This window comes from Onychostoma macrolepis, chromosome 22 (genome assembly GCF_012432095.1).
Source record: "Onychostoma macrolepis isolate SWU-2019 chromosome 22, ASM1243209v1, whole genome shotgun sequence".
Lineage (NCBI taxonomy): Eukaryota > Metazoa > Chordata > Actinopteri > Cypriniformes > Cyprinidae > Onychostoma > Onychostoma macrolepis.
This window is the reverse complement of record NC_081176.1, coordinates 34,230,250-34,253,148: the sequence shown is the minus strand read 5'-3', so window position 1 is coordinate 34,253,148 and position 22,899 is coordinate 34,230,250. Positions and strand designations below refer to the sequence as shown.

At 39.4% G+C, this 22,899-nt stretch overlaps 1 protein-coding gene across 2 annotated transcripts in view; it reads right to left on the bottom strand.

Annotated features, from left to right (window-relative positions):
• lmcd1 (LIM and cysteine-rich domains 1) overlaps positions 1–22,899 on the bottom strand; it is a 55,437-nt gene that overhangs the window by 19,272 nt on the left and 13,266 nt on the right. For both annotated transcript variants that reach the window (XM_058761248.1, XM_058761247.1), the window contains exons 2-3: positions 21,183–21,256; positions 12,396–12,651 (exon numbers count right to left, since the gene is read on the bottom strand). In XM_058761248.1, coding sequence (XP_058617231.1) covers positions 12,396–12,651; positions 21,183–21,256 — 330 coding nt within the window. The remainder of the gene's footprint in view (positions 1–12,395; positions 12,652–21,182; positions 21,257–22,899) is intronic.

The following is a 22,899-nucleotide window of genomic DNA, read 5'->3' as shown; positions in this document are numbered from 1 at the left end:
AATTGATGATCTCAGGAAGCTGGCCTACTCCGTTAAATGATCACGGCTGTACTTGGCCAAATATACATGGCTCTCAGAAAAAATAAAAACAGACTTGGCAAGGTGGGAAGTACTAACTCTCTCTATGTTTGGTAGGGTAGAAACGATCAAAACGAATGCATTACTCAGACTTCTTTTCCTATTTCAGTCTCTTTCAGTGTGGGTTCCGGTCTCAGCATTTAGTAAATTAATATTTATTTGGCAGAATAAAAGACCAAGAATAATCTAGTTCTCTCAATTTTATGGTACCATTTTGGCTGCTCAGGGCTACAGCTGCTTGGAATAGTAATCATAGGGAGGTAGAACAGGTTACTACTGAACAAAATTCAAATTATATTTGATAGTTTTGCCATTTATGGACTTGCATGCATAGAAAAAGTTAAGAAAGTAAATATATTCTCAAAATTTGGTCCACAACGCAAAAGGAGATGAGAGTACACTACCCATTATGATTAATCCAGTTTTACTTCCTTCTATATAGTGGCTGTAGTAGATAGGAAGATCTCTAAATATATCTAAAGATCAGAGGTGGGTAAGCTGTAAAAAAATAAGTGTAATTTTAACTGTAAAATTTTGAAACTGTTAATAGGTTAACAGTAAGTTCCCGTACTAAATACAGAGAAAAACCGTAAAAGATCTAACCAGACATTTCATGTAATTTTACAGTAAAATGCTGTTAACTGTACAGTTTGTAGAAGTAAAAAAAATAACAAATCAATGTATAATTTACAGTCAAAAACTGTAAACTGATATTCCCAGAATTCCCTGCATGACATTCCACATTTGTTTAAATAATCATTTTTTTTAATAGTTTTTGTTATCAGTCATGTACATTTGGGCTTTATGTTACATCTTCTGTTGTTTAATGAAAGTTTATTGCATTAAGTATCATGTTTGTTACCATGATGGTGTTTTGTGTTTGCATGAATGACTCTGTGCACCCTCTGTATATTAGTATATAACTCTGTTTGTGATGAAATGATTTGTGTTGAGTTTTGGTTCTTCATGTGGTTTTCTCTTTTACCGCCTGCACTATTATGGTAGTTGTCAGTATGTTTAAGGTAAATTTTAATAGCAGTGTGTGTTGTTGAATTTATTGGTTTACGTTCAGATTTCCTTGTTTGCAAATTACAGTTTTTGTACTGTAAATGTGTTTATAGTTTTTCTGTATTTTTTTACAAAATTATTCTGGCAACCACAGCTGCTAAAATCTTTTTGTAAAAATTACAGAATTTTTTTTACAGTGGTCAGAACGTAAAAGTCCTGCCATATGTTTGTTACACCCATGAACTCAGCAGCTGATTTCACCAGAGGAGGAACAAAGTCATTCCTTTCAAGTCACAAGCAAGTCTCAAGTCAAATCCCAAGTCCTCAAAGAGTTTAAGTTAATGAGATAATTAAGTGACTAATTAAATAATGATTGTGCATTAGTGATGAACACCTGCTGTTGAGAATTACAGAGGATCAGATGTTGTTTTATTGGTTAAAATGTTGCCACCATCTTGGAGATCAGTGTTTGCTTTAGTTAGGCTCTTGACCCTTTTCAAAGTAATAATTCAAAGTAATTTAGAGTAAGTTGTGTGTCTGAGCATCAGACTTTTTCCAGGTGTTTCATCTGCATCATCTATATTTTCATCGGTTCTTTTTATGAGTTGCTTATTGTTGTGTAGAACAAAATCAACCAACATTTAAATCTCTTAATAGAAAAACACTGACCAATCTTTAAATCTCTCAATTGTTCCTGAATACTCAGACATGTGTCACTGGAGCGCTGATATATGTGCTAGACAAGACAACACTACATCATATAACATCAATGTTATATGAGCCCTAAAACTTGCTCTATGGCAAAGCAATAAGGCATTACAGAAATAACAGTAAAGCTGCTTTGGAACCATGCACTTTATACAAAACCAAGCACTTTATACAAATAAATTTGACTTCACATTACCTAAATGTACCCTGCAGAAAAGGTCTAAACAGTTGAACGAATCTGAACAAATCTTTCTGGTAAATGGAATTAACTGAATAGATTTGTGAATGAATTGGGTGAATGGATTCAAAAGAATCAAGTCACTGAGATGAATCAAAATCCTCATATTTTTATCTAAGGTTATCATACTGTCAGAATCTCATACTGGCCCATGCCTAAGTGAGACTGGGGAAATTCATGTCAAACAGCCGCTTGACCAACACTGGTGCCCCTCAGAGATGTGTTCTCTCCCCACTGCTCTTCTCCCTGTACACTAACGACTGCACCTCTAAAGACCGCTCTGTCAAGTCAAGTCACCTTTATTTATATAGCGTTTTTAACACTACAGATTGTGTCAAAGCACTTAACAGTATGAAACTGGAGGATAGTCAGTAATGTATAATGATAAGATTAAACACTCAATTTTCAGTTAAAGGCATTTCATTATTGAATTCAGAGATGTCATTGTTTAGCTCAGTTTAGTTTAAATAGTATCTGTGCAATCAAATCAGCGATAATCGCTAGAAATTAATTAAGTGTCCCCAACTGAGCAAGCCAGGGGCAACAGCGGCAAGGAACCAAAACTCCCTCTGTGACAGAATGGAGAAAAAAACCTTGGGAGAAACCAGGCTCAGTCGGGGGGCCAGTTCTCCTCTGGCCAGACGAAACCCGCAGTTCAATTCCAACCGCAGCCATGTCAGATTGTGTAAAGGGCTTATCTGATTCCTGTGGTCTTGTCCCGATGGAGCATTTTAATTTATAATTGAATGTATTTGTTATATTTGTGTTTCATTCATTATTTGAAGTTTTTCATTTATATGATTTATTCATTTGCTATAATTGTAATGTATAGTTTAATGCATTTATTGTTTCTCGGTCTATTTTTATATTATATATTTGTTAGTTTATTATAATTTAAATTTATGTCTCTGGGGCTCATCTAGGTGTCCTGGTCTCCGCTGATGATCAGGGCTGCAGACATCTCTTGGTGCTGATCCACCATCTGATTGGATACGGACTGAGAAACAGAATAAGAAAGAAACAGACTAATATTAGCGTAGATGCCGTTCTTCTTACGATGTAACGAGTACATTGTGTGTTATGGGGAGAGTTCCCGGTTTCCGGTTGACCTAATTAATGCAGCCTAATAATCCATTAACGGATTTGAATAATAGAAGCATATTAGTGTGTTATGTGTAAGCCAGGTTAAAGAGATGTGTCTTTACTCTAGATTTAAACTGACAGAGTGTGTCTGCCTCCCGAACAGTGTTAGGTAGATTGTTCCAGAGTTTGGGTGCTAAATAGGAAAAGGATCTGCCGCCCGCAGCGGACATGGAGGACTATAATGTGATAAGAGCTCGCTCAAGTACTGAGGAGCTAAGCCATTCAGGGCTTTATAAGTAATTAACAAGATTTTAAAATCTATCCGATGTTTGATTGGGAGCCAGTGCAGTGTTGACAGACTAATATGGTCATATTTCCTGGTTCTAGTAAGGACTCTAGCTGCTGCATTTTGGACCAACTGTAGTTTGTTGATCAAGCGTGCAGAACAACCACCCAATAAAGCATTAGACTAAAGCATAGTCTAACCTTGAGGTCATAAACGCATGAATTAGTATTTCTGCATTTGACGTTGAGAACATAGGTCGCAATTTAGATATGTTTTTGAGATGGAAAAACGCAGTTTTACAGATGCTAGAAACATGGCTTTCAAATGAAAGATTGCTATCAAACAGGACACCTAGGTTCCTAACTGATGAAGAAGAATTGACAGAGCAGCCGTCAAGTGTTAGATAGTGTTCTAGATTATTACATGTGGGGTTTTTAGGTCCAATAATTTACACCTCTGTTTTTTCAGAAAGTTTTTTCCAGTTTTTCATATCGACAATGCATTCCGTTAGTTTCTCAATTTGGTGTGTTTAACCGGGCCGTGTAGAAATATAGAGCTGAGTATCATCAGCATAACAGTGAAAGCTAACACCATGTCTCCTGATAATATCTCCCAAGGGTAACATGTAAAGCGTGAAAAGTAACAGCCCTAGTACTGAGCCTTGAGGTACTCCATGCTGCACTTGTGATCGATATGCTACCTCTTCATTCACTGCTATGAACTGATGGCGGTCAGATAAGTACGATTTGAACCATGCTAAGGCACTGTCACTAATGGCAACAAAGTTTTCTAGTCTATTCAAAAGAATGTTGTGGTCGATAGTGTCGAACGCAGCGCCAAGATCCAGTACAACTAATAAAGAGATACAACCACGATCAGGTGATAGAAGCAGGTAATTTGTAACTCTAATGAGAGCAGTCTCAGTACTATGATACGGTCTAAATCCTGACTGGAATTCCTCACAGACACCATTTTTCTCTAAGAAGGAATATAAATTGTGAGGACCTTTTCTAGTATCTTTGACAGAAAAGGGAGATTTGAGATCGGTCTGTAATTAACTAGATCTTTGGGGTCAAGTTGTGGTTGTTTAATGAGAGGCTTAACAGCCAATTTGAAGGTTTTGGGGACATATCCTAATGACAATGATGAATTAATAATAGCCAAAAGAGGATCTATGACTTCTGGAAGCAGCTCTTTTAGTAGTTTAGATGGAATAGGGTCTAACATACATGTTGGTTTAGATGATTTAACAAGTTTATACAATTCTTCCTCTCCTACAGTAGAGAATGAGTGGAATTGTTTCTCAGGGGATCTATAGTGCTGATGCGATACTGTAGCTGACGGCTGCATGGTTACAATTTTATCTCTGATAGTATCGATCTTGGAAGTAAAGTAGTTCATAAAGTCATTACTGCTGTGCTGTTGGGAAATGCCAACACCTGTTGATGCTTTATTTTTCGTTAATTTAGTCACTGTATTGAATAAATACCGGGGGTTATGTTTGTTTTCTTCTTGAAGAGACGAAAAGTAATTATCTAGCAGTTTTTAAAGCTTTTCTGTAGGATAGGGTACTTTCCCACCAAGCTTTACGAAATACCTCTAGTTTTGTTTTCCTCCAGCTGCGCTCCATTTTCTGGGCTGCTCTCTTTGGGGCGCGAGTGTGCTTATTATACCACAGTGTTGGACTCTTATCCTTAATCTTCCTTCAGCGTAAAGGAGCAACTGTATCTAAAGTGCTAGAAAAGAGTTCATAGTTTCTGTTACATTGAAGTTATTAAAGAAACACTGAAGCAGAGCTGAACTCAATGAGAATGGCGAACAGAAACACAACAACAGCAACTGACTTAGTCACAGCCTCAGATGAAATCAACTGAAATAAAACACATTAAATCTCTCAAGATTTCAGCAGAGGAAGATTAAACAACTCCACAAACAGCATAACCAGCTTCACTTACAGTATTACTAACCAGTTTGACTTTATTTCTGTCATACAAAAGTTCTTAATGAGAATTAACAAAGGTTTAGATGTTGGTTTCATTTCACAAACTTCACCATCACCGTGGTCAGTGTTTGCTTTGGTTGGGCTCTCGACCCTTAAGTTTATATTACTATTATTTATTTTTATGTTTTTCTTTTTCTGCTATAATTCTGTTTACAGCCATGAATGAGTTTTGATTGGTGCACCCAGAATGCACTGCAGCATGAATCTTTTTGTTTATTGTCACCATAGTTGAGATTCATATGCTGATTCTTGATGAATGTTTGTGTCAAAATTATGCAGATGTTCAAAATGTCTTGTGTGCAAAGTGTTTTTAAAATCCATCAAATTATCTGAGTAAAAATGTATTTTAATCGACATCACACCTTATTTTCACATGTTAACATCAAATAATCACACATTGGGACTCTGGATGAGATCAGTGAATCAGAACATTACTCAACACAAGTCACTATTAATGACCAGCCAAAACCAACAGATAATGTTTTCTTCTGGCTTTTTTGCCATAACAAATGTGCTTTGCAAACACAGATTTACAGCAGCCAGAGAAAAAAACTGATGTTACAAAGTCAAGAGTCAAGAGCCCAACTAAAGCAAACACTGATCACATTAATTCAAAGGAAACAAATTCAGCATCTAAACCTCTGTTCTAAATAACTTTTTTAGACAAACTGGTTAGTAATAAGTGAAGCTGGTGATGCTGTTTGTGGAGTTGTTTAATCCTCCTCAGCTGAGATTTTCAGAGATTTAATGTTTTATTTCAGGTAATTTTATCTAAGGCTGTGACTGGAAGTCAGTTGTAGTTGTTTCTGTATTTTTTATTTATTTATTTTTTTATTTTTTGCATTCATTATTGCATTCAGTATTCAGTATTGCATTCATTCTAACTGGTTAAGAATAGCACATCTATGACACAAATTGTGTGATTTTTGACACATTAGTGTGTTAAATATTTTAACACACTGCCTGTGTTAAAAAGAATAACACACTGGTTGTGTTAAAATTGAATTAACACAAAATGTGTTGTCCCTAACTTGACACACAGGTGTGTTAATATATAACACAGGTTGTGTTGTTTTTAACACATCTGTTTTTTTAACACACTAATGTGTCATAAATCACACAATTTGTGTCATATTTGTGTCATCATGACACATTAGTGTGTTAAATATTTTAAGAATATTAACCTGTGTTAAGAAGAATATAACACTGGTTGTGTTAAAATTGAATTAACACAAAATGTGTTGTCCTTAACTTGACACACAGGTGAGTTAAAGTACAACACAGGTTGTGTTGTTTTTAACACATTTGTTTTAAGAGTGTACTTGAAACCAGACCTCTATGAAATACTGAAAATATTGCTATAAATTGTAGCAACACCTCCCCCTTTACCTTTTGGACATGGTTCATGTTTGTAACAGTAATCTTGGGGTGTAGACTCGTTTAAAGTAATGTAATCATCTGGTTTCAGCCAGGTTTCTGTCAAACAAAGCACATCTAGTTTATGGTCAGTGAACATATCATTTACAAAAAGTGCTTTTGTAGAAAGGGATCTAATATTCAATAATCCATGCTTTATCATGTGTTTATCTGTATTATATCTGTTTTTTATTTGTTGAACATCAATTAAATTGTTAGTCTAGTATGGGGAACAGACACAGTCTCTATAGTGTGATATCTAGGTGATGGAGTCTCTATGTGCTGAGAATTAACTGACTTCTGACGTGAGGCGGCTAGCAGATGGTCAGTTTAGCCAGTCTGTCCTGATCTGTCAAGCTCCTGAAGTTTGCAGACGACACCACACTCATCGGCCTCATCCAGGACGGTGACAAGTCTGCCTACAGACAGGAGGTTTAAGAGCTGGCTGTCTGGTGCAGTCTAAACAACCTGGAGCTCAACACGCTCAAAACTGTGGAGATGATCGTGGACTTCAGGAGAAACCCCCCTGCACTCCCCCCACTCACCATCATAGACAACACTGTGACTGCAGTGGAGACATTTAAGTTCCTGGGACCAATCATCTCTCAGGACCTGAATTGGGACACTCACATCAACTCCATTGTAAAAAAAGCCCAACAAAGGTTATACTTCCTTCACCAGCTGAGGAAGTTTAACCTGCCACAGGAGCTGCTGAAACAGTTCTACTCAGCCGTTATTGAGTCTGTCCTGTGCACTTCAATAACTGTCTGGTTTGGCTCAGCTACAAAATCAGGGATCAGAAGACTACAGAGAATGGTTCGGACTGCTGAACGGATTATTGGTGCCACCCTGCCCACCCTTCAAGAACTGTATACATCCAGACTGAGGAAAAGGGCTCAGAAAATCACTCTGGATCCCTCACATCCAAGTCATCCCCTTTTTGAACTTTTGCCACCTGGCCGGCGCTACAGAGCCCCAATTATCAAGACAGCGAGGCACAAGAACAGTTTCTTCCCCCAGACAATCCACAGTTAAATGCCCCCCCCCCCCCCCATATTATGCAATAACAATGTGCAATAACCTTATTACCACCTCCATCCTAGTACATCCATGCATCTCCATCTATTCTATCCCATTCTATCATCTATCACTGTAAAAAAAAAAAAAAAAAGTTGACCTAACTCAAAAAAATAAGGCAACCTATTGCAATCAACATTTTAAGTTAACTCAACTAGCAACTGACAACTTAAAAACTTTAGTTCATCTAATGAATAAAAGTCAGTCCTACTGGGTGTTAAAAGATGTCAGAGCAGCCCACTGTAAAAAAAAAAAGTTGACCTAACTCAAAAAAATAAGGCAACCTATCGCAATCAACTTTTTAAGTTAACTCAACTAGCAACCGACAACTTAAAAACTTGAAATGAATAATACTACCCATGTTATGTAGAAAACTTTGAAAATAAACAAATCTAAAAGAAAGAGAATTGCTAAAACATCTTTGCAGTATAAAAAAAAATAAATAGTTGTATCAACTTAAAATAATTTGTTACCCCGCTGACTTAAATTTTTTCATTTAGTCAGCTAAAATATTCCAGTTGTGCCTTAAATTAACATTGAGTAACTTAACATTTCAAGTTAACTAAACTAAAAAATTTTAAGTCAATTTTAAGTTTTTTTTGTTTTTTTTACAGTGTATAGCACAACTGTACATACAATCATTTATGTTTCAAATTATTTTTCTTTTTCAATTTTTTTGTTTATTTATATTTATATATGTGTATTTTTTATTCTCATCTTATTTTTATTGTCTGTGTGTCGTTGTTGTCTCTGTAAACTGGAAGCTTATGACACTAAAACAAATTCCTTGTATGCGCAAGCATCTCTCTTTCTGATTCTGATTTGCAACATCTTCTTTAATAGCGACAACAGATACACAAAGTTTAGTTTATTGATGTCAATTTTGATGATCATTAAGCCTTATTTATTTCACAAAATTTATGAAAACCAGAGCTCATTCAGGGCTTATTAACAAAAGATCAGGGTCTTCAGCCAGTATCTAGCTGTGTTGCTACAATAAGCCATGATAGGTCTTCAATTTACTAAATGGGACCCTGCTTTGTGAAAAAAATAATAGTCACATTTCAAATAACTCGATTTAAATTTTCCAGAATAAAATGTTTACACTTTCAAAAATCAGCATTTTAAACAAAAACAGCACAAATGCTTCACTCATTCAAGTCAAACAGCAGAAATGTAAATGTGCCTCCAACAACTAACAAAGAAAAAAGCTATCCAAAAAGCTAGATTTTTATTGTAAAACAGCGGTGTACAGAGAAACCTGAGAGAAAAACAAAAGATGAAAGGGTTTTAGGCACACAGGCGGCATGATTCCTGGCAGCCGACTGTGGACAAAGTATAGGGCTTGTTTCCAGAGCCCTGTCCTACTGCACATGTGTGCAGACCCTCCCTGCTGAAAATAGACGACTAAATGAGAGCTTTGTTTCACAAAGCAGACCCTGTGAGCTGCTGTACTCTCTGGTGGTGGTAGTAGCAGCCAGCGCATTCTGCTATCAAAATAAACAGTACAAATCCCCAAGCTAGCCTGGCATCCTTCATCCACTCTTCTACCTTGCCATACAATGATCCTCTCTAATTTATGTGAGATCAGTCAGACAAATTTATTTGTGGCTTTTTCCATTAAGTCAAATGTAAGGTATGTGCCCAACAACACGATTAAGCAAGGCTGCTCCATACCTTTAGCTAATAGAGAGGGCTATTTTTAACTTGAGTTGCAAGTGTTTCACCAAACACCAGCCAAATGCCTGTAAGACCTGTAAAACATAGTAGACTGACATTTGACAAGAAATGCCAGAAACCTAAGAAATAATTATACTATATATGTACTATGATACTGTTGAAATCTTGATTCTAACTGGTTCACTGATTTTCAGACTTGTTGATGATTGTCGTTTAACTTCACTGCTGTGAAGTAGTTCCAGGTGCATTACAGTTTCATGTCACTTAATTAAAATTAATAGTCAACCACAACAAAAGAACCAAAAAAAGACTAATTTTATGTGCACATGACAAGGTAAGAAATAGTGGTTTGGAAAATGAATAATTCGGTAACACTTTAGAATAGGGAAATATGGTTATGCTAGAAATATGGTTAAACTGAGCTGGACAATGACATTTCTGAATTAAATAATGAAATGCCTTTAACTGAAAATTGAGTGTTTAATCTTATTATACATTACTGACACTCTATCTTTCAATTTGATACTGTTAAGTGCTTTGACACAATCTGTATTGTTAAAAGCGCTATATAAATAAAGGTGACTTGACTTGACTTGACTATGCAGAATAATGCATTAATATGTGCTTTATAAGTACTAATAAACAGAAACTATACTAGTAATGTGGGTGCTAATAGGCAACTAATTATTAGCAAGAAATGGTCCTTAAAATAATGTGTTACCAATAAAGACTCTGTCCAAACTGTGCACTTTAAGCACATAAGATTGGGCCACACTGTGACAAGAAACTGAACCAGAAAAGTGCCAAGAACTAGAAAGTTTTATTTCGGAAGCAAAGATGTCTCTTAAAAATCTTCTCTCCACAATCTGAAACTCTAAAGCAAGAAAGCTCTGCAAAAAGGAAAGTTCAAGCAAACTTTCTCTTCGAGGCTCCCACATTTGCAAGGTTTCGTTTGTCAGGGTCTTCTGCATCAACTTTAGAGCCTTCACCTCCAAGGTAAATTAATCTGCATGTTCCAGACTCTTAAGACCTTCATGGTGCTCCAGGAGTTCAGCATTCTCCAGTACTTTGTGTTCAAGACTGTTTTTATGAAATATAACTCATCACTTGACATCACTTGAATAAGCGGACCATAAACAACACTTTACCAAACCATTTTCCAGGGTCCTTGGCATTATTACAGTGTAATGTCAATATGATTTTCTAATTTGCATTAGATGTTGTATAGCTGACATCCGTAAATAACAAATGATCATTCAGTTTATTGTTGAATTCAGAATAAAATATAGAGAAACAACTATACATCTTTCATTAGTCACCTTGCGTATCAAAAATGACTAATTCTGGCTGGTGCCCAGGAATAAAAGGAGGAAGGAGTCATCTAAAACTCTCTTAAGTAACGTGTGACCAAACCTCACAATATTCGTTTTGGTGCCATCTGTGAGAACCAGTGCATTCTGGAGCTCTGCTGTGAGAACCTGCTACGGATGCAGCTGGGTCCTGTTTTGGTCCACTTAAAAACATGTTTGTTTAATTTCAAATGTATATTTTCAAAATCAATAACAGCACTGATAATCCCAGTGTTGAAGGTCATCAAACAACTAGAAATAACCAACAAGGGGTTACATGTATAAATTACATGTTTTAAACGTAATTTATACATGTAACCCCTTTGTTGGTTATGGTTGTTATTGTGGCATGGAATATTGATTATTTATGTGGATTTTTATTATGCAATGTTCAGTGTATGTGTAAGTGGGCTCCAGGGTCCAAGACAAATTTCCCCATTTGGGACAATAAAGTGTATTGAATTGAATTGAAATTGAATTGAAAAATAGCTCCAGTTGCAGCAACTGACAACAAATGCCGTATGAAATATATGTAGTCTTGTGTAGCCAGACCTTCAGACAACATTCACTGGCCAAGGACTGCCATCTGACTGACATGTAAAGCAACCAATCACAATTAGTTTTGTTCAGAATCATGTTTAGGGGCATGAAAAAGTATGTCCCTCTGATAACAGACTGGCGTTCATCTAATAAATAATTAATTCACAAATGTTTGAAAGTTTACTTTTCATTTATTTTAGACTATAACATTATATATGATTTTGTCTTAGGATTTTTAAAACCTTCCTGTGATTATATTAGTCAACTATAAATCAACAGATAAAGTAAGCTTGTAAGTAACCTCATACCTTGTGAACATCAGTTTTGCTTACTAATGTTAGTGCTGGTCAAGGTCGGTACCACATGCTAACAAATTTCATGCGTTGCCTCCAGAATCCTTATTTGTATGTTTATGTATTTATCTGTTTATTTTTTACAGAGAAAGACACCAAGGAAGGCCTCAGACACTAAAGTAGACCTTGTGATGTTTTTTTTTTCCACCATGTTGGTTAGGGTTTCAGTATTTTATATATGCAAACTGGGGAAAAAGGCTGGTAGAAATTTTTGTATCTGGTAAAACTAAACTTTCACTAGCTAATCACTACCATGAATGTTTTCCAACTAAACCACATCAGTAGCTCTTCTTGACTCATCAGCCCTGAACTACACTGTAAAAAATCTAAAGTTGAGAAAGCTTAAAAGTTTAAGGCAACAAGCTTCAGGTTGTTTTCAGTTTATACAACAAAAATTTGAGAAAACTCAAAAATCTCCTGAAGCTGGTTGCCTTAAACATTTAAGTTTTCTGAACTTTTGATTTTTTTAAAGTGTATTTTTACTTCACACTACAATAATAAACTACTAAGAGTAAATTTGTCCCAGTATATTGGAGTTTTCACAGGTATTCAGCATGACTTGTGTTAGCTCTCTTACCAGTTTCTGGGTGAGGCCTAGTGGGGCCCAATCATAGGTGACGGTGTTGAACGTTGGGTCTTTACGTGAGATCACTGGGTTGGTGACGATCATGCGGTTGCGTTTATAGACCCTCATGCCATCTCCTCCCTTAACCTTAGTTGTGAGATGGGCATAACGGGACTCTGCCAGCAGTCTCCCCACCTTGCGGTCATCCTCAGTGTCGGAGCTGGACACATGCTCCTCCTGACTGCAGCGGCACTGTATGCAAGCTTTTCTGCACAAATCACGATTATAGTTTATTAGGCATTGTACCAGCCACATCTCAGCTGCAGGGGCTGATGGGACAGTGCCCCAACAAATAATCATCTACTTGAAAACACAGACCTCTAAAACTGAATCAGTCCTATATTTAACATGGAAATGTGTTCAGCCTTTTGCAACAAATACTTTTTTGAGTTTTAAACTACTGAAATAAGCCTGGCCTGCTTGTTTTTACATTACCTTACATCAACCTTTCCCAAACTATTTTGCATATACAGTAGCTCAAAATGCATTATTATTTTCTTTATTGTCTAAAATCCCCTTTAAATCCTATATTTCTATCTTTGGCCTTTGCAATGGCTCTGGCTACAGTTAACGGTGACTTTTCTTCAGCAACAGGGATTTGCTGCTTTTGACAGCTACAGTAAGTAGCGCTATTACAAGTTATAAGTCAAATATATTAGTGCATTTTCCTAATACATGGATTTATATGCTTTATTTCAATATTGTGACCACATTATTTTGTGGTTTGAAATGTCTATTTAATAATATAATAAAATGTTGTAATGTTTTTTTAGGTCACGCAAGTAGTACTTTGATATTTGTTATCTGTCCCTTTGTTGACACGTCTGTTCCCGTACTACAGTACAGAGCCCCTAAGGGACATGGTGGTGGAAAAAATACAGGGTAGGGAGAACATTTTTTTCAAATATTTTGCGTTATTTCGCAACACTTTTGCATTCCTCTGAAAAGCTTTGCATTGGCTCTCAGAACTTTTGCATTCTCTCACAAAGATATTTGCATTCCCTCGCAAAACTGTTGTGTTCTCTTGCAGAATGTTAGTATTAACAGTGTTATTAGTAGTGCTGTACTCCGTCCCTCCCCCTGTTCATCCATTGTACTGAGTACACACAGCTGTCAATAATCACACACTCAACTGAAAGCTATTACACCCACTATTTAACACCCACTCATCTGGACCTCATCTGGACTATAGCTCATGATTCTGGATTACCCCTGTTGTCAAGCCCTTTGGATTTTGTACGCCGATTGATGACCTACACCAGCCTTAGGAATACTCTTTGTCTTGCCTCATACATATCTATTTGCTGATGCTCGACCCTGCCTGTTTATGACCATGTCTGTGAATAAAGCTTTGCGTATGAATCCGTACGGCTCACATCTCGTTCGCCCTGTTACAGAATACTCGGCCACACATGTTACGTGCGTGTATGCTAAGGAGGCGCTCGACGAGGAGTAGAGAAAACAAAAGTCTTTTATTAATAATCCACAGTATAATTCCTGGAGCATAGAGTAGCAAAACACTTCTGGCAAACGAAATAGCAGACAAGGAATGGAGGGTGAACACAGGCTTTAAATAATAAACATAATCAAGGGGAAAACAGAAACAGGTGAGGATCTAATTAACCAATGGGGGAACAGAAGAAACTAGGTCAAACATGTGACAGAACGCCCCCTCCCGGAACGGTGCGTCCCCGCGCCGACTAAAATAGTCCAACAGAGGAGGGAGGGTGGGGGTTCTAGAGGTGGGCGTGGAGCAAGAGGAGGGCAGGCAATGGGAAATAGGCAAAACCAAAGGTCAGTCCAAGGGGGAGTGGAGGGTGGGAGGAACCAGGGCGGAGCCTGAAGCAGGAGAAGCCAGGTGGTTATCCAGAGGCCAGCCAGGATGGCGGCCCACGGCGGAGTCGACGGTGGGAGGAGCCATGGTGGAGAATGGGCCGACGACACCAGGGGGCCGACTGACGGAGACTGCGCTGCTGGAGAAGGAGACCCAGGTGGAACGGGGCAGACGGAGAGCCGGGGCAGAACTGAGGATCCGGAGGGCCAAGGCGGAGCTGAAGGCTCAGGTGACTGAGGTGGAGGCGAGGATCCGGAAGACCGCGGTGGAGCCGGTGCCACTGAGGATGTAGGTGGAGCCGGAGGGAAGGAGGAGCCTGACAGAGCCAGAGGGATGGAGTGACGAGGCAAAGCCAGAGGAGTGGAGTCCCGAGGCGGCGGATGGTCGACGACTGACCAAGGCGGAGCCGGAGGGACGAGGGAGCCCGGTGGAGCCAGTGGGATGACGGGCACCGGTGGAGACGAGGGAGCTAGGAGCCGAGGTGGAGCCGATAGGTCGGAGGACCGAGGTGTAGTCAAGGGCTCGGAGACTGGGAGTGGAGACAGGGGATCCGCACATCTGAGCGGAGCTGGAGACTGGAAGTCCCGAGGCAGCAGAGCAGAGCGCATGGCAGGCGCTGACTGAGGGTGAGTTGAGGGACTGACAGGCATCAGCGGTGTTGGAGGCGAGGAGCTGACTGGCTTGAGAGGAGGCGGGAGAGGGAGGCTGGGAGGCAACACAGGAAGTTCAGGGCTGGACGGGACCAGCAGAGACACAGGAGATTCAGGGCTGGACGGAACCAGCGGAGACACAGGAGATTCAGGGCTGGACGGAACCAGCGGAGACACAGGAGATTCAGGGACACAGGTTCAGTTTTGCTGGTAGGCGTGCCTTACACTGCTCGCTCAGGCTGATGATGTAAAAGACACAGAGCGAGCGGTCCGGGAAGTGGGTAAGGCACGCCAGATCTAGAAAGTCCCTTGTATGGTCCTCCAGCGAACGGTCCAACTGCTTCAGGCAGAGGAGTTGGACTCCGGGTAGATCCATCCCGGGAGAGGGCAAAACAAAACAAACAAAAAAAATAAATAAACAGAAAGAAAAACGCCGCTTAAGTAATTAACTGTTTTTGGTCTGCTATTCTGTTACGTTCGTGTATGCTAAGGAGGCACACGACGATGAATAGAATAAACGAAAGTCTTTTATTAATAATCCACAGTATAATTCCTGGAGCATAGAGTAGCAAAACACTTCTGGCAAACGAAATAGCAGACAAGGAATGGAGGGTGAACACAGGCTTTAAATAATAAACGTAATCAAGGGGAAAACAGAAACAGGTGAGGATCTAATTAACCAATGGGGGAACAGAAGAAACTAGGTCAAACATGTGACAACACAAGGATCCAGCAGCTTTTCTGAGGAAAATTGGCCAGGTATGGACATGGCAAAAATTTTGTTAGCCCTTAAACAAGGCTCGCGATCGCTGGAGAACTATATCCGCGAATTTGTAACCATCTCAAACTATTCTGATCTACCGGACTGTTTGTTGATAGAGTTTTTCTGTGATGGCATTAATCAACCCCTACGATCTGAGCTTAGGGTTCATCACTCTCTCAGTTTATGGATTATGCTTTGTTGACTATTGGTTCTTTGTTTACTGTGGGTGTCGCGGAGGAAGAATGCGACACCATGTCCGTGACTTAAATGGCGGCCACAACAACATCCAGCGGATCTTCGTGCATACAGTCAAGTCACAACTGATCTTCGTGCATCCAGTCAAGTCACAGCTGATCATCGTGAGTCAAATCAAGTCACAGTTGATTATCGTGAATCAAGTCAAGTCACAGTTGATCTTCCTGAGTCAAGGCAAGTCACAGTTGATCGTCATGAGTCTAGTCGCATCTCAGCTGACCTCCCAGAGTCTCATCACGTCTCAGCTGATCTCCCAGAGTCTCGTCATGTCCTAGTTGACTGTCCTGAGTCTTGCCTTGTCACTGTTGATCATCCAGAGTCTGGTTACTTCCTGTCTGCTGCACCCAGATTTTTAAGGTCAGTCTTTCGGTACCCAGTCCAGTATCTAGTGTGAGGGATGCTCCGCTGGTGTCTGCACGCACAGCTGGTATCTGCACGCACAGCTGGTATACTCAAATCCACTCACTCTAACTCACCTGTTCCTGAACTAATTCCCTTGTCTGAAGTGCTTCCCTTGATGGGGATCATTTTATGTTGCGTTTGGGCTGCGTCAATGCGTCAAATTGTGAACTGTCTGTTGGTTTAAACTCTGCAGTTAAATCTGATTCAGAATTGTCTGCCTGTCCTGTTCCAGTCAAGGAGTTAAATTTTGAACTGTCTGCCCACTCAGTTGTCACCAGGGAAAATATTGATGGACTTTTTGTGTTTCTTGTGTTCCGAGCCGTGAGACCGTATATGCTCTCTCTGTTTTTTGTGTCTCAGTTTTTCCTAGGGCTTCAATCTCTGCTGTGGGTTCCTGATCAGTCTGTTCCGTCGTCTCTAGTATTGTTCTGTGTATATCACTCACCAAGTGATAGCTGCTTTACGGAGCCTAGTTTCTTGTTCTAGTTCAGTCTAGTCATTTCGTGTTTCTTTATATCCGGTTTCCTGATTCCTGTATCCTGGATTTACTTTTGTCTCGCCGCTCAGACTCTGTTTCCTTGTGTGGACTCGGTACACCTCATCTGGACAATAGCTCATCTCCTCATCTGAGTTTTTTTCTCAGAATTGGGAGTTTATATCTCGCGATTCTGACTTTATTAACACGCAATTGCGAGTCAGAATTGTGAGATATAAACTCAGTTGTCACCAGGGAAAATATTGATGGACTTTTGTGTTTCTTGTGTTCCGAGCCGTGAGACCGTATATGCTGTCTCTGTTTTTTGTGTCTCAGTTTTTCCTAGGGCTTCAATCTCTGCTGTGGGTTCCTGATCAGTCTGTTCCGTCGTCTCTAGTATTGTTCTGTGTATATCACTCACCAAGCGATAGCTGCTTTACGGAGCCTAGTTTCTTGTTCTAGTTCAGTCTAGTCATTTCGTGTTTCTTTATATCCGGTTTCCTGATTCCTGTATCCTGGATTTACTTTTGTCTCGCTCAGACTCTGTTTCCTTGTGTGGACTCGCACACCTCATCTGGACAATAGCTCATCTCCTCATCTGAGTTTTTTTCTCAGAATTGGGAGTTTACATCTCGCGATTCTGACTTTATTAACACGCAATTGCGAGTCAGAATTGTGAGATATAAACTCGCAATTCTGAGAACATATCAGTCTCCCCCCTCAAAATTGGACTTTAACTCGCAATTGCGAGTTTATTTCTCACAATTCTAAGAAAAAAGTCAGAATTGCGAGAAAAAAAGTCAGAATTGCGAGAAAAAAAGTCAAAATTGCGAGAAAAAAAGTCAGAATTGCGAGTTTTTATCTCGCAATTGTGACTTTATAAATCGTAATATTGACTTTATAACTCGCAATTGCAAGTTTATGTCTCACAATTCTGTGAAAAAAAGTCTGAATTGATGTTAGCTTTCACTGTTATGCTGACTCAGCTCTATATTTCTTCGCGGCCCGGTGAAACACACCAAATTGAGAAACTAACAGAATGCATAGTTGATATAAAAAACTGGATGACGAGTAATTTCTTACTGCTAAATTCTGAAAAAACAGGTGTTAATTATCGGACCTAAAAACCCCACATGTAATAACCTAGAACACTATCTAACACTTGATGGCTGCTCTGTAAATTCTTCTTCATCAGTTAGGAACCTAGGTGTGCTGTTTGATAGCAATCTTTCCTTTGAAAGCCATGTTTCTAGCATCTGTAAAACTGCATTTTTCCATCTCAAAAACATATCTAAATTGCGACCTCTCAACATCAAATGCAGAAATGCTAATTCATGCGTTTATGACCTCAAGGTTAGACTATTGTAATGCTTTATTGGGTGGTTGTTCTGAACGCTTGATCAACAAACTATAGTTGGTCCAAAATGCAGCAGCTAGAGTCCTTACTAGAACCAGGAAGTACGACCACATTGTTCTGTCAACACTGCACTGGCTCCCTATCAAACATCGGATAGATTTTAAAATCTTGTTAATTACTTATAAAGCCCTGAATGGCTTAACTCCTCAGTACTTGAGCGATCTCTTATCACACTATAGTCCTCCACGACCACTGCGTTCTCAAAACTCTGGCCGTTTGATAATACCTAGAATATCAAAATCGACTGCGGGCGGCAGATCCTTTTCTTATATAGCACCCAAACTCTGGAACAATCTACCTAACACTGTTCGGGAGGCAGACACACTCTGTCAGTTTAAATCTAGATTGAAGACCCATCTCTTTAGCCTGGCACATAACACACTAATAATTATTCAAATCCGTTAAAGGAATGTTAGGCTGCATTAATTAGATCAACCGGAACCGGGAACACTCCCTATAACACACAATGTACTTGTTACATCGTAAGTAGAATTGCATCTACGCTAATATTTGTCTGTTTCTTTCCAATTCTGTTTCTCAGTCCGTATCCGATCAGATGGTGGATCAGCACCAAGAGATGATATCTACAGCCCTGATCGTCAGCGGAGACCAGGACACCCAGATGAGCCCCAGAGACATATCCCCAGCGAAGACCTCGATTAAAATGCAATAAAACTAAAAATATAACAAAATAACTAAAAATATAATAAAATACCTAACTACATAATAATATTATTGTTAGAAATAGCAAAAAAAAAAAAAAAAAAGAAATATTAAACTTTTGAATTGCGGGTTTCGTCTGGCCAGAGGAGAACTGGCCCCCCGACTGAGCCTGGTTTCTCCCAAGGTTTTTTTCTCCATTCTTTCACAGAGGGAGTTTTGGTTCCTTGCCGCTGTCGCCTCTGGCTTGCTCAGTTGGGGACACTTAATTTTCTAGCAATTATCGCCGATTTGATTGCATAGATACTATTTAAACTAAACTGACCTAGACAATGACATCTCTGAATTCAATAATGAAATGCCTTTAACTGAAAATTGAGTGTTTAATCTCATCATTATACATTACTGACACTCTATCCTCCAATTTGATACTGTTAAGTGCTTTGACACAATCTGTATTGTTAAAAGCGCTATATAAATAAAGGTGACTTGACTTGACTGAGGCGAAGGCGGAGCTCCGGAGATCCGCGGCAGATCCGGAGCAACTGAGGACCAATGTGGAGCTGGCGGGAGGAAGGAGCCCAACTGAGCCGGTGGGACGGAGCGACGAGGTGCAGCTGGAGGAGCGGAGTCCTGAGGCGATGGCAGGTCGACGCCCGACCAAGGCGGAGCCGGAAGGGACGAGGGAGCCCGGTGGAGCTGGAGGATCGACGGGTGACGGTGGAGACGAGGGAGCTAGGAGCCGAGGTGGAGCCACTGGGTCAACGGGCCGAGGCGGAGTCCGGGCTGAGGAGGCTAGAGGCGGAGGTGAGGGATACTCCAGCCCCAGCAACGCTGGAGGATGGCAGTCCCGTGGGGCTCGCACCACATCGATGGTGGGCTGAGGGCGAGCAGAGGGGCTGCCAGACGACAGCGGTGGAGGAGGCAGGAGCGGATGGGAGGGTGGGCATTTTCGAGGAGCAGGCACTGGAAGGCATTTTCGAGGAGCGGGCACTGGAAGGCATTTTCGAGGAGCGGGCACTGGAGGATCTGAAGCCCCCTCAGGGCGGAACAAGGGAACCAAGGATGAAGGAGGGCTGGACGGGACCAGCAGGCATGACGGAGAGAGGAGAGAGAGCAGTTCGACTTCCAGTTCAGTTTCCCAGTCAATTAAATCCTCCTCCATGTCCAGCAGCCCCAGATGGATAATTAGCTCGCTCACCCTCACCCTCAGCCACGGTGCAGGGGGCGGAGCTCCACTCCGTGCTCACACCGTCAACGGCTGGCTCCCTCGTGGTGGGCACTGTAGCCGGCTCTCGCACCTGATCTGACGGGTTGGGCTCAACTTCTGGGACAATCTTCCACTCAGTTGGGGACACTTAATTAATTTCTAGCGATTATCGTCGATTTGATTGCACAGATACTACTTAAACTAAACTGAGGTAGACAATGACATCTCTGAATTCAATAATGAAATGCCTTTAACTGAAAATTGAAAAAGCGAAAAAGTGTTTAATCTTATCATTATACATTACTGACACTCTATCCTCCAATTTGATACTGTTAAGTGATTTGACATAATATGTATTGTTAAAAGCGCTATATAAATAAAAGTGACTTGACTTGACTTGAATTGTGAGATAAAAAGTCGCAATAACCTTTTTTTTTTTTTCAGCGGCGGAAACGGGCCATAGTCTTGCAATTGGAAGCATCAAATAATAGTAATTAAATTATTTTAAGCTTTTGATTTAATTTTTAAAGCTTTATAAAGCTTTTCAACTATTTCTAATTTATTTAGATATTTCAGTAGTCCTCTCAAGCTTCCATTCTATTCTATTGCTTCTATTGCTGTGTAAATGTGTTTTGTGTTAAATTACTCATAATTCCTTATAATATTAGTCAGATTTAAATGTACACTGACTCACAATGACACACTGGTGTTTGTACAGCAGAATAATTACACACATAAACAGAGTGTCTTAGCTGATGTCAGCCACTTCACAGTCATCGTTGTTAATGGTAAACATTCCTGCTTTTACAGGCCCCAGGAACTGGGGCTTAACTGCAAGGCCATCATTATGCAGTAAAATAGATTTATTTTCAAAAATTACAGTAATTAATAAGGCAAACAGCCTGTGGTGCCTGTGGTGTGAAAACATGGATCCCATGGAGATTCACACAGAGTCATTCCCAACACACACATACAGTAAATCCAGTGCTCCACATACACATTCAGGGAAAGGAAATAGGCGTGGAAGCCTTTTCCTCTCTCTTTTTATGTCTTTAGTCAAGAAAATAAATTACCTCCAGGAATGTGGCTGGAATCCAGTGCATATCCCTTTACATGTCAGACACGCTGCACCCTTCCCCGCCAACATCTGGAAAAAAGAGAGGTAAGAGGAGCAGTGCAAATGACTTACTCACTGCAGAAACATCTTATGAAACACAAAAATTCATTCAAATTCAGAAACTGAACTCATGAATGATTCTGAGTTCATTAGGAATCTTTTTTTTAACATAAGTTCAAAAATTAAAAGGCATGTATTCAATGAAGCTATTAACTGTAACTGTATTAAACAACGTTTCTCTACACAACACTGAAAAGTACTAATACAACATTAAATAAAAAAGACTATCAGTTCATTTATTCAGCAAACTAGGTAGCCATCTAACAAATAAAACATGAAAATAATCAGATTAAATAATCAAGTGATAAAACATGATATACAAAACTGTCTGATGGTGAAGAGTATAAATCATATAAAACCTTTCAAGAATACGTCAAGAACCAATTCTGGTAGCCTAACACTTTATTTTATGGAGTTATTGTTAGACATGTTAACACTTGCTATTATAATAACAATAAATTATGCATAATTACATGCAAGTAACCCTAACCATATAGAAAGTACATGTAGTTAATTAATATTACTCAGTATTTAAATGAAACAAGAACACCTTAAAATAAAGTGTAACCCAAATTCTTACTAAATACTACTAAAAATGCTTTGTACTGATTTAATAAATCAATGTATTACACTATTTGTACTGTAATACAGTAAAATGGCATCTTTAGAGATGGCATGAATGAGAGGGAGAGAGGTTGTTTTTCGCGTCTCCCAGCTTTGTGTGCAGACGAGTTCGGTGAGAAATCAGCACACTGATCAGATGCATTCACTTTAAATCACTCATCCATAACTTGAAACACAATCCATAATAATAAGCTGTCGACCACACTCACTCTCACTCGATACAGAGGGCTTAGCTTTCATCACAGAGCTTAATGTGACAAAAATAACAGCAGACAAAGACAAACAGACCACAACACAATGTGCATCCATGGTGTTCAATCCCTTTAAATCCTTCTGCGTGGCAGATACATCTGAAGACGTGTCGAGTGAGTGTCACCACCACTCAAAACCTCACAAAAGGTAAATAGGTAAACATTTCTGAATAGATATACTGATCAGTACAAGAGCTCACAGAACAGGGTTTAGGGATATTTGGTTAGAGTTTGAGGTAAGGTTGCATGACAGTGGCCCTTCAGGACTGGATTTGAAGGACCCTGCCCTAAATGATCAGTCTTTGTGTACTGCATACAGGAGTCACTCTTGAAATGGCAAGGATTGGTGGTTGGTCTCTCACAGATGTATATAAGACATATGTAGTTTAATTAGTAGTTTTGGTGTTAGATCATTTTGACAAAAGTAATATTAGCCATGTATATGTCAAATGTTGCTATCAAAAGGAGGATGATCATATTGTGCTTTTCATTCATTCATTCATTCATTTAAAAAAAAAAAAAAAAAGGCACTGGACTGGACTATCACGGTTCATAATACCAAAGCATCAGCTAATGTTAGCAAGCCTTGTTGTAAAGTGTTATTTGCAATGTGTGACCCTGGAGCACAAAAGCAGTCATAAGTAGCACAGGTATATTTGTAGCTATAGCCAACAATACATTTTATGGGTCAAAATTATAAATTTTTCCTTTATGCCAAAAATCATTAGAATATTAAGT